General features: G+C 43.3%; 1 protein-coding gene across 1 annotated transcript in view; it reads left to right on the top strand.

Annotated features, from left to right (window-relative positions):
- The first annotated feature begins 3755 nt into the window (after window positions 1-3755).
- PGM2 (phosphoglucomutase 2) overlaps window positions 3756-13224 on the top strand; it is a 37881-nt gene continuing 28412 nt past the window's right edge. The window contains exons 1-2 of the mRNA XM_061164709.1: window positions 3756-4115; window positions 8423-8590. Of these exons, the coding sequence (XP_061020692.1) occupies window positions 3756-4115; window positions 8423-8590 (528 nt within the window). The remainder of the gene's footprint in view (window positions 4116-8422; window positions 8591-13224) is intronic.

Raw genomic sequence — 13224 nt, forward strand, 5'->3', positions numbered from 1 at the left:
CATATTTACTCCTTTTCTCATCAGCCTTGAAGTCAGGACCCTAGAGAACAGTGACAAGCAGTTCACTCTTCTTGGTTAAATTCAGAAATGCTAGTTCGTTTTAGAGAAAAAGTTTGCATCAATGCTGTATCTCTATCTTATTGCTATATCCATTTTTCTTTTTTCTTCATAAAGTGTAAGGAGACCCAATAAACATTATTGAATGCCTACTATGAGCCAAGCACTGTTCTAGGTGCTGGGGACTTTGTAAGAAAAAAAGAATTTACATTATAGCATGGTTGACAGATACCATTAAAAATAAAATTTACAATATCATGGCAGGTAGTACTAAACACTTTGAAAAATAATATAGTAAGATGATAGAGAGGTACAGATCCCAATTAGGAGAAGCAAGATATGTCCTGACAATTTATCAGAGCTGACTAGCAAATGTTAGAAATTTTGCTAGCCAGATATTAAACACTGCCATCATTAAAATTTAAATGTTACAAACTTCCAAGTAAATACATTGTAATAAAAATGTAATAAATACTCAAAACTCACCATTTTCTATTGATTTTACTACTTGTTGCTACTATTTATGTTCTTTAAGTTATTTACATGTATTCTATCTGTGCATTGGAAACATTACATAATGGCATGCAACTCTGCATCTCCTCCTAGCTGTTTGTTCAGGGACATCATGTTGGTAGCACGGAAACAGCCAAAGTGGATGTCTTTACACCGAAGAAATTGACAAACACTATTAACACAAATCGGGGCTTTTTATTCCAGAGAGCTAGATGTGAAACACTTACCAGCTCTTTACAGAGGACAGACTTTCTAACGAGGGGATAATTAAACAGAAGCCTGAGTTGCATGTGGATATTTGGCACTGGGATATCTGGGGGAGGGCAGTTCAGTGGGTTCATATGATGAGTTCTAGCTAATAAAATATCAGTAGGAGTGATACACACCCCATTCTCAGGGAGAAGCATTTAAGAGCTGTGAGTGACCCCCCCACTCTTCATGGTGATGGCAGAGGCCACCTCTTGGGATGTAGGAACCACAAGATGGAAACATTCTGATCCCCAAGTGACTGTGTGGAGTATACATCCTCTAACTCACCCTGAGCATGAACATGAGCAAGAAACACAAAGCTTTGTTTCACTAAATACTGAAGTTCAGGGATTAATTTACTACTTCAGCTTAGCCTGGGCTGTACTGACTAATACAGAATGTCAGGCTATAAAAACTCTCAATGATAATCACTAACATTTATTGAGGGCTTACCCCATGCCAGGCACAGCATTTATATGTATTTCCTCATGTAAGTCCCATATTATTAGAGATGCACACTATGATTGCATCCATTTCAGAAATAAGGACACTGAGTCCAAGAAAGTTTAAGTGACTTGTTCAGGGCCCTCAAAGAACAAAGGATGGAACCTAGAGGGCCAGTCCTGATCCTGGAACTGTCCCTTTTCTACTGAGGGAAGAACAGTCTCCTGTTCTTTTCTTCATTCATTTCTTCAGCCTTTTATTGGGCACTTACAGTGTTAGACTCTGGGTAGCATAGCATAGCATGTGTGCTCAGTTGTGTCCAATTCTTTGTGACCCCATGGGAATTCTTTCCAGCAAGAATACTAGAGTGGTTTGCCATTTCCTCCTCCAGGGGATCTTCCCAACCCAGGGATCGAACCCATGTCTCCTGTTTCTCTTGCATTGTAGGCAGATTCTTTACCAATGAACCACCAGGGAATCTGCTAGGCTCTGGGTAGGCAAAGATAAAGAAAACACCATTCTTTTCTTCAAGGAGGTTAGTGAGGAAGAGACGACAAAGTGAAAATTATAATGTGATGAATTTACAAGCAATATAAGAGACAGAGGAACACGCTAACAGAGATGGAGATACAATCAGCAAAATTCAGACTGTGGGAAACTCTATGGGACAAACAATCCAGTTCCTTCAACAAATAAATTACAAGGAAATTTAGTAAGAACCTATAGACTAAAGAAGATCTATAAGTCTGAAGACTCTTGGAAGTCGCTTGGACTGCAAGGAGCTCAAACCAGTCAATCCTAAAGGAAATCAACCCTGAATATTCACTGGAAGGACTGATGCTGAAGCTGAAGCTCCAATACTTTGGCCACTTGATGTGAAAAGCTAACTCATTGGAAAAGACCCTGATGCGGGGAAAGATTGAAGGCAAAAGGAGAAGGGGGCAGCAGAGGATGAGATGATTAGATCAGTCAGTATCACTGACTTAATGGACATGAATTTGAGCAAGCTCTGGGAGACCAGTGGAGGACAGAGGAGCCTAGCATGCTACAGTCCATGCGGTTGCAAAGAGTTGGACATGACTTAGTGACTGAACAACAACAACAAGCCTTATTAGCTTAATTAACAAGATTATTTACTTAATAACAAGATTATTAATCTTAATAACAAGATTATTAGCTTATTAGCTTAAATGACAAGATTATTTAGTTCCTACTTTAAGCAAGCTATTAAAAAATTAAGACACTAGATATGTGCAAATTTGAACACTAAATAGACATTTAGTGATACTAAAGGCTTACTCTTACTTTTTCGATGATCCAACAGTTTTTGGCAATTTGATCTCTGGTTCCTCTGCCTTTTCACCAAAGCCTTTGACTGTGTGGATAACAATAAACTGTGGAAAATTCTTAGAGATGGCAATGACAGATCATCTGACCTGCCTCCTGAGAGATCTGTATGCAGGTCAAGAAGCAACAGTTAGAACTGGACATGGAACAAGAGACTGGTTCCAAACAGAGAAGGGAGTACGTCAAGGCTGTGTACTATTGCCCTGCTTATTTAACTTATATGTAGAGTACATCATGCGGAACACCAGGCTGAATGACTCACAATCTGGAATCAAGATTGCTGGGGGAAATATCAATAACCTCAGATATGCAGATGACACCACCCTTATGGAAGAAAAAGAAGAACTAAAGACCCTCTTGATGGAAGTGAAAGAGGAGAATGAAAAAGTTGGCTTAAAGCTCAACTTTTAGAAAACTAAGATCACGGCATCTGGTCCCATCACTTCATAGCATATAGATGGGGAAACAATGGAAACAGTGAGAGACTTTACTTTTGGGGGCTCCAAAATCACTGCAGATGGTGATTTCAGACATGAAATTAAAAGACGCTTGCTCCGTGGAAGAAAAGCTGTGACCAACCTAGACGCATATTAAAAAGCAGAGACGTTACTTTGCCAAACAAAGGTCCGTCTATTCAAGGCTATGGTTTTTCCTGTGGTCATGTATGGATGAGAGTTGGACTGTGAAGAAAGCTGAGCGCCGAAGAATTGATGCTTTTGAACTGTGGTGTTGGAGAAGACTCTTGAGAGTCCCTTGGACTGCAAGGAAATCCAACCAGTCCATCCTAAAGGAGATCAGTCCTGGGTGTTCATTGGAAGGACTGACGCTGAAGCTGAAACTCGAATACTTTGGCCACTTCATGCGAAGAGTTGACTCATTGGAAAAGACCCAAATGCTGGGAGGGATTGGGGGCAGGAGGTGAAGGGGACGACAGAGGATGAGATGGCTGGATGGCATCACCGACTCGATGGGCATGAGTTTGAGTAAACTCTGGGAGTTGGTGATGGACAGGGAGGCCTGGTGTGCTGCGACTCACGGGGTCACGAAGAGTCGGACACGACTGGGCGACTGAACTGAACTGAACTGGGTTTACGGGTGCTCGGATCCCGACTCTGACCCGGTGCCCGGAGCACAGTAGGACGTGAATGGATGGCCGAAGTGTGAACAGGAGTAACCTCACGACCTTTCGGCAGCCCCACCTCCGCCCCCAGGCTTCGATCCCGCGGCCCCGCCTCCCTCTCCCCAGCCCAGGCGCGCGGGCACCCCGCCAGGAGGCGTGCTCCTCGGCCGAGCGCGTCATTTTCCTGCCGGACGCTGGTGGCTCCCGAGCCGGTTCTCCCCGCCCGGTCCCCGCCTCTCCCCGCCCCGCCGGAAGGACGGTCTCGCCACCTCCAGAGCTTGGCGGCGGCGGCGGCGCAGCTGGGACTGGGGCTCCGGGCGGCGGCGGCGCAGGCATGGACTCCCGGCTGGACCAGGAGACGGCCCGGTGGCTGAGATGGGACAAGGTAAGGGGTCCCCTGGGGCCGGGAGCGCCCGGGAGACGTGCGGGGTCCCCTTTCCTGTGACGCGTGACGGTGCTTCTGGCCCTCCGCGCCCATCTCGCGGGCCCGAGCGGGTCCTGCTCGAAGGCGAAGGGGCGGCCGCCAGGCCTCGCCGGTGTGGCCGGTTTGTGGCCCATTCGAAGTTGGCTCGGAAGGGTCGTTCCGGAACCACACCCGCAGTCCTGCTGGCCGGGAGTGGGGGAGCGAGCCGGGCTCCGGGGTCTCGTCTGATAGAGGCGAGCGCGGGTTCCTGCCACTCTGCCCGCGGGGCTCGCCCTCTGCCGTGGGCGGTGCATCCCCCAGCGACCCAGAATTGTTCCCCTGTTCCTCGGCCTCCTGGGGACTTGGCAGAGCGGCTTTCCCAGGCGCTTGGTTGCCAATAGAGGTGCCTTCCGTTGGGCCCGCTTGGCTTCTGGCGTTCTTGCTGGGAAGAAGATGGGGAGCCCCTTGGACACAGCACCCTAGCTTTTCACTCTCCGAGGTGTCGGAGCAGGGACCCAGCTCCAGACACCATTCCCAGTCTTCTTTCTAACCTAGGTTTCTCTCTTCCCATTTGTTCCGTCTCTTGCATCTGTTTGCATTCCTGGAAGTTTCCTGTTCTGCTTAACTTGTTTCTCCTGTCCTTGACTCATGTTTCAGGTCTGAACTTAAATGTGGCTTATTCACCTGAATTATGTCTTTCTAATACTCTCCTTAAACATACTGTTCTTCTCCCTCATACCTCTTACAGAGATGGGCCAAAAACAGAAAAACTTGCTTGTGGTTTTATTTATCAATGTCTATCTCCAGGGCTGACTTCAAAGACATGAGATTCACTGGGTTGCACAACACCTGTTCTCCTAGGAGGGCCCAGCACTTGGTTTAATATTCTGTCCCACTTTAAAATTCTTCAAAATATTTTGAACGAAGAGTCCCTTTTTTGTTTTGCACTGGGCCCCAGCAAATCACGTAGCAGGTGCTGCCCGCTTGTTCACTAACTTGCCTGGTCCATAGGCCTGCACAGTGGTGGAGGCCTGGGGTGTTGAGTCAGTGAGGACTTCCCCTTCCCCCTCCGGCCCCTGCGCAGGCAAAGCCAGTACAGACGGTTTCTGGGTGCTATGAGCAACTTCCTTTCCTTGTAATTCTTTGGAGGTGGGAAAGGTCCCCATTTCTGATAACTCAGTAACTGGCAGTGAGTAGAAATCTTTTAAAGCCATAATTGGTAATGAATTAGTTTCGTAAAACTTTCCCTTTGAAGAAATAAAAATCCAGTTTCTACAAAATGTTGTTATCTGTGTATACAGAGATAACTAGATAAAGGTGAGGGGCTGTTTTTCTCATTTTAAAGTTTCTGCTGCTCCTCTTGTTCTTTTCCTTTCTCAGTTTCTTCTTGGACTTGAGACAGGCACCCAGAGGGAACTTCCGGCCAGCTAAAAGCCTTGCAGCCCTCTTGTCTGATTGCCCCAGGGGTTCCAGGGCACCCAGCAGGTACCCTCCAGCATTTCCACTGTGCCTCCACCCCCATCCTTTGGATGCTGACAGACGTGTCATTTGCACACCTAATTCTGATCTCCACTGACCTCTTGATTTTTCATTCTTATCTTTCTGCCTCCTTTGGTTTCTCTCAGGCTATTTGGTCTTTTAGAGATATTGAAAGTCAATTAGGATTTTCCAAGTCTACACTGTGAATGAAAGAATTACCGGGTATTGAGAATGACCTTGAAGTCTGTGTTTTCTCATTCTCTCCGCAAATATCTGTTGAACCTCTTTTACATTCCAGATCTGAGCCCTAACTTGGGGGCACCTGACAGTCTGATAGGTCAGCTTGTGCTCTGTGGTCAGTGGCTATTGCTTTTGACTAAGAAGATGGGCTTTTACTTGTTTCCTGTTGAATCTGGAACAATCTGAAAGTGTGGGCTTAATTCCAGAAAGCCAGTGTTTTATTGCAGTAGCATTTCAAAGTTTAATTATGTGGCCACGATTTGCCTGCATGTTTATCTACTTGAGATGATAGCTGGAAGATAGAAATAAAGTTTGTTACCCTGAATTCTTAATTTAAAAGTTTGATGTGAAATTAATATAATTGTCATTTTTATCCATTCTTAACATTTTCTGTAACTGTTGTATGAAAAAAATGAATGATTCATGTGAGTGTTCATTTGAAGCAGTCAATGTAACAGAAGAGGTACTAAATTTTAATGCTTTTCACTCAGTTTAAGCAAGACATTATTTCTGAAGCTTCTCCATTTGTAAATGGGGTTTTTGTTAGTTGCCTGCCTATTGTAGTTAGTGCAAGATTCAAATTTGACTGCCAGGGAAGTCTCATGTATTTCTTATTATATCACAGTATCACACATTATAATTTTTAAAAGACCAAAACACTACCAAACTAGTGTTTTGACTTAAATTATATAAGCTTATCACTCTGGGAAAATTTGAAGATATTAGGGAAGAAAATGAACATTTGATTACTACTAGATGCCAGACAGAAAAGGGTGTTTTATGTTAATTTGATATAAACCACCTCAGAACCACCTTGTAAGGAAGGTTATAGGTTGTTCATATTTTAGAGATGAAGAAACTCAGAATTCAAGAAACTAGATAATCTGCCCAACAGTGTAAATTTGGTGAATGATGATGTGGCTGGGATTCCATTCTGAGTCTTAGACCCCAAAACCTGTGTATTCATCCCGTTTCTCCAAAAGTGCTTACCTTTGTAGGGAAGAAAATAATACTTACATTATAAAGGAAAACCGATTTCCTTGTACTCATAATACTTCAGACACAAAATGTGTGAGTTTTTCACAGTGAACAACTTCTCATTTTTCTGTGGACACCAAGTGGGTGTCAATTTAACTCAACTGTGACACTAACTACCCAGAGTTAGTGTAGACGCCCCCGCTTAAGGGCTCCATCCCCCAAGATTGCTCCCACTTCAGATACCTGTACTTCTGACCAAGCAGCAGTAAACCAGCGGGTCTCCTGACCCCCTTCTAGGGTTTGGTGATTTGCTAGGATAGCTTACAGAACTCTGGAAGGCACTTTACTTATTATTACTAATTTTATTAATGAAGGACACAACCCAAGAACAGCCACCTAAAAGAAATCCACAGGGCAAGGTATGGTGGGAAGAGGTGCAGAGCTTCAGTGCCTTTACACAGGTGTGATTGATTAAATTATTGGCCACTGGTTATTAATCTTTATCTCCATCCCCTCCCCTTCTTGGAATTCAGGGGAGGACGGAGTTGAAAGTTCCCATCAGCTGATCACTTTGTTGGTTCCCAGTAGTCACCTCATTAGGATAAACTCAGGTATGGATGAAAGAGATTTATTATAAATAACAGAAGATGCAACTTTCATCCTAATCATTAAGGGAATTTCAAGGGTTTTATGACCTCTTTGCTAGAAACTAGGAACAGTAAAGTGTTAGTCACTTAGTCCTGTCTGACTCTTATTGACCCCATGAACTGTAGCCCGCCAGGCTCCTCTGTCCATGGAATTCTTCAGGCAAGAATGCTGGAGTGGGTTGCCATTCTGTTTTCCAGGGGATCATCCCAACCCAGGGATCAAACCCGGGTCTTCCTCATCACAGGCAGATTCTTTACTGTCTCAGGAACAATAAATATATATTTCTTAATTTTAAAAAAATTTTTTGTTCACACCATGCAGTATGTGGGATCTTAGTTTGCTAACTAGGGATTGAACCCACACCCCCTACATTGAAAGCGTGGAGTCTGGACCACCAGGGAAGTCTCATGTATTTCTTACTATATTGCAGTATCACACATTATAATTTTTAAAAGACCAACTTAATATTTCAAATTTCAGAAGCCTCATAAAACTGAAAGGCCTATACATGTGTGTGTATATGTATATGTGGGCTTCCCAGGTGGCTCAGTGGTAAAGAATCCAGCTGCCAGTGCAGGAGACATGGGCTTGATCCCTGGTCTGGAAAGATCCCCTAGAGAAGGATATAGCAACCCACTCCAGTATTCTTGCCTGGAAAACCCCATAGACAGAGGAGCCTGGTGGGCTACAGTCCATGCGGTTGCAAAAGAGTCAGGCATGACTTAGAGACTGAACAACAGCAGTAGCAATATGTGTGTGTGTGTGTGTGTGTGTGTGTGTGTGTGTGTGTGTGTGTATTCTTTTCAAATACATACATATGTACTTTTTTCTCCTGTAGGTTAGAATTATTGTGGTTTGGTTGGTTGGTTTTTATTTTTTTTTTTCAGCTTTTTCATTATGCTATTCACCTGACTATATCTGGTATATACATTCCTGTTTTGCAGAATCCTTTAACTTTGGAGTCAGTGAAACAACTCATTGCAGCAGGTAATACAGAGGAACTACAAAAATGTTTTAGCACTCGAATGGAATTTGGGACCGCTGGCCTCCGAGCTGCTATGGGAGCAGGAATTTCTCATATGAATGACTTGACCATCATTCAGACGACACAGGTACCACATTTTTATACTTCTTAATTCTTAACATTTCCCCAGTGTTAAAAAATAAACTGAAGCAATTAAATTTTTTAAGAATTTATTTGAGCAAAAATCTATTCAAATCAAGCAGTTCTAAACTGGAAGCAGTTAGGAACTGTTGGGGAGAAAATATTTTTTTCTGTACGCTTCTAGATTCTTTGGTTGGTCTGTTAATTAAATTGGCATAAGACAGATTAACAAGAGTAAACAAGTTTAATTATATACATACAGGAGCCCCATAAACGCAGTGAGGCCCAAGGGCAAATCTAGCAGTTGATGCTTCAAAGTGGAGAATGACAGGAGAAGGACTTTTCAAATATATATATATTTATAAATATATATATGTTTTTTTCTACTGTCCATAGGACAGTAGGAAAGGAGATGTTTGGTAGATCTTTGCCTGCCATACAGACCGGTCTTTCAGATTTAAAGTTATCTCTGGTAATAGCTCTCTTTCAGCATCAGGCTCCTTCTCTGAATACTTTTAGGTAGCTTAGGAAGAGGTAAAAGTTTTTCTTCGGCCTACCGGGTCTTGATTGCCTCAGCTCAGAATGATCCACGTGCAAGAGTAACATATTTTAGGGTCACGTAGGCTGCTCCCTCTCAGAGCACTCCGCTGTCAGGATCCAGGGGAAAGACTTTTGGAGAGGAGCGGCAGAAACAAAGGAAGGAAGTTCATAGGTTGGCTCCAGCTCAAGTGGGTGCCGTGTTTGGGAAGGCTTAGCTGGCTCTTTGTGGCTGGCTGTTCTTAAGTTATGAATTCTTCACCCTGAGGCTTTTACGAAGTTGGGTTTTGGCTTGCTTAGTAGGCTCCTAGGGCATTAAAACCACCTCAGTCCAGTGGCCTCCTCATTTAATTAATTTAACTCCAGGCACCTTTTGTATTTGACAGACCTAATTTGGTTTCATTATGGACTAATCTGGTCGGTTTGCCTGGGCACAGGGTGTCACACATTTACTCCATAAAGTTAGACTTGTACAGTCAGCGGAAGCAGCATTGTTTTGAAATTCATTCATTCATTTATTCATTTCACAGAGATTTATTAGGTGCCAGACATCAGGAATATAATAATGACTGAAATAGACAGATTCCCTCATGGTGCTTCATTCTAGTGCAGATCCACCAGCTAAACCAACAGACTTCTATGTTTTTATGTTTTGTGATGGTTGTACAGATACCAGCGTTGAAACTTTTTTTTTTTAACTGCCAGAATAATCAAGAGTTATTAGTTCTGTTTGGCTTTATTTATAGTATAGGTAGAAATTATTGCTGAGTTTCCTTGCCTTTATTTGTGAATTTTACTATCGGGGCTACGTTCAGCTTTTAGGAATAAAGATGAAGCCTTTGACAAAACAGTTGCCGCTGAGTGTTGAGAGTTCTGTCTATGAGGGAAATGAACTGGAACAGGTCGTTCTGTTTCTTCAGCTGCTGGGACATGTTAAAAATGAAGATCATTCTAGTCCGGGAAAGAAAAGGCTGGGAAAACTAACTACTGGTGATGATGTGTACTTTACGTGTACTTAAAAAGACAGGGTTGGGCATGTTCTAGCAAAATCCTAAGAAAGAAATCTTGCGTAAGGTACTGAATTGCCCTGGAAACCACTGGTCACACATACCTGTTAAGCAATAGGGCTCCCTGAGATCTTTCTGGAGAGAAGACTTGGAATAAAGTGAACCTGGGATTCTCATTCTAGTTTATGGATAACATGGGATCATGCTGATGGATAAGGTTGTCCTCCGCTCTGTCACTAGGACTGTACAACAAATCACATGAAACACGGTGGTTTTAAACAACAACCACATTTATTTTGCTCACACATCTGTCATGTGGGTAGGGCTCAGTGGGGCGGCCGCTTTTGGCATCACATGGGCCGGTGTGGAGCCTGGAGTCTTCTGAACACTCCCTGCTTGCTGGTCCCTTGTGTGGACTCTCGTCCTATTGGTGCCCCAGATTCATCTGGTTGTATTTAAGAAGCTGGTGGATGTGAGTCAGGAATATCCCGGTGGGAAACAGGATGGGGACTAGAGGGAAATTTTTGTATTGTTTGCCTCATTGATGGAGGTTATCATTTCCTGTTCGGTTCCATGACTGAGCCATGACACGTCAATGATGGAGAATTCATTGTCTTCTGAAATAGCCATCCTATCTTTGGCTCATTCTCATTTAAGAATGGTTTATTTATTTTGAGCCAAATCTGTCTTTCTGTAGCTTTTCCATACTGGTTGTAGTTTAACCTTTGGAAGCTATATAAAGGGTGTTTATTCGGTTCTACGATAATATTTTGATCCTTCAGTGAGTCTCTTCCGTGGAAAAAGCATATCACCTTCTTGGTTGTGCCCTCAGGTGCTCCACCTGAGCAGGCCCTAGAGTTTTTTTAGAGCCGTTTGAAGACAATAGGGATTTTAGACTAAGGCTGAATCCTTTAGTCTAAAGTATCTGAGTCTTAAGTATCTGACACCACCCTTATGGCAGAAAGCAAGAGGAACTAAAGAACCTCTTGATGAAGGTGGAAAAAGAGAGTGAAAGAGCTGGGTTAAAATTCAACACTCAGCAAGCGAAGATCATGGCATCTGGTCCCATCACTTCATGGCAAATAGATGGGGAAACAATGGAAACAGTGACAGACTTTATTTTCTTGGGCTCCAAAATCATTGACAATAGGGACTGCAGCCAGGAAATTAAAAGAGGCTTGCTCCTTGGAAGAAAAGCTATGACCAACCTAGACAGCATATTAAAAAGCAGAGACATTACTTTACCAACAAAGGTCTGTCTAGTCAAAGCTATGGTTTTTCCAGTAGTCACATATGGGTGTGAGAATTGGACTATAAAGAAAGCTGAGCACCGAAGAATTGATGCTTTTGAACTGTGGTGTTGGAGAAGACTCTTGAGAATCCCTTGGACTGCAAGGAGATCCAACCAGTCCATCCTAGAGGAAATCAGTCCTGAATATTCATTAGAAGGACTGATGCTGAAGCTGAAACTCCAATATTTGGGCCACCTAATTCGAAGACCTGACTCATTGGAAAAGACCCTGATGCTAGGAAATATTGAAGGCAGGTGGAGAAGGCGACGACAGAGGATGAGATGGCTGGATGGCATCACCGACTCAATGGACATGAGTTTGAGTAAGCTCTGGGAGTTGGTGATGGACAGGGAGGCCTGGTGTGCTGCAATCCATGGGATTGCAGAGAGTAGGACACGACTGAGCGACTGAACTGAACTGAATGCTCTTAACCCTCTTGAACATTGGGGCCATAGCTCAGGGGCCCACCAGGGCCGGAGAGAGGGCACTATCACTATGGGAAACCCTAGAGTGTGAGCATCTGCCTACCTCCTAGGAACCCCACAGAAACAGCTCCCATGTGTGCTTGTTACTTTGTATCCCTCAGAAGCTTCAGAAGATGTGCCCAGTGCAGTATTTTTGTACAAGAAAAGCTCAAGGCTTTCTAAACTGGCACCCTGAAAGCTGTGAAATATTGCCCTACCAAAAACAAGAGTTCATTTTATGGCTTCCTTTAATCAAAGTGAAATAAGTAATATGAACCATGATTATAACCCAATCAACCAGAGTTCTTTTTGTTCTATAATAAAACGTACTTTGTCCAGTAATTGAAACCTCTTGAAGTCAAAGTTCACAGTTTTCTAATAGTCCATATTTCAGACTGAGGTGATGTTACTGCACCCACTAAAATGCAGGAATTGTGTGTTTCACCATTTCTAGGCGGATGGGAATAGCCCAAATTCTGCACAATTTTTATTTGTATAATAGTGGACTGATAGAGCCTCCTTAAGACCTGTCTGCTGGAAAATAATTTTACAAACAGAACAAGTTTAGATCTGTTAACTGTCAAAATCTTACTGAGTGTGTTGAATTTCTTTTACTTTTCTTTATATATAGCAGGTTGAAATATCTGAAACACCTCCTTGTCCTCAGAGATTTTAGATTTGTATAAAATGGGTGCAAGCTTTGAAGGAAAATGACAGTAAAAGTGATGCTCATAACAGCAAACACATAGTGCATCCTTGGTGTTGGGTTCTTAGCACATGGCATGTTTTAACTCAGTCCTCATGCAGTCCTTAGAGGTAGGTACTATTCCCATTTTACAGAAGAGAAAACTGAGGCACTGAGAGATTAAGGAACTTGTCATTTGCTCATAAGTGGTGGTACAAGCCTGCAGATTCTGTGACCTTTTAATTTAGCACTGAACCACCTCTAACCAGACCCGGGCACAAGTCTGTTGTTCAATCGCTCAGTCTTGTCTGACTCTTTGCGACCCCATGGACTGCAGCACGCCAGGCTTCCCTGTCCCTCACCAACTCCCGGAGTTTACTCAAACTCATGTCCATTGAATCGGTGATGCCATCCAACCATCTCATCTTCTGTCATCCCCTTCTCCTCCTGCCTTCAATCTTCCCAGCATCAGGGTCTTTTCCAATGAGTCAGCTGTTTGTATCAGGTGGCCAAAGTATTGGAGTTTCAGCTTCAGCATCAGTCCTTCCAATGAATATTCAGGACTGATTTCCTTTAGGATTGACTGGTTTGATCTCCTTGTAGTCCAAGGGACTCTCAAGAGTCTTCTCCAGTACCACGATTCAAAAGCATCAATT

This window comes from Dama dama, chromosome 17, assembly GCF_033118175.1.
Source record: "Dama dama isolate Ldn47 chromosome 17, ASM3311817v1, whole genome shotgun sequence".
Classification (NCBI taxonomy): Eukaryota; Metazoa; Chordata; class Mammalia; order Artiodactyla; family Cervidae; genus Dama; species Dama dama.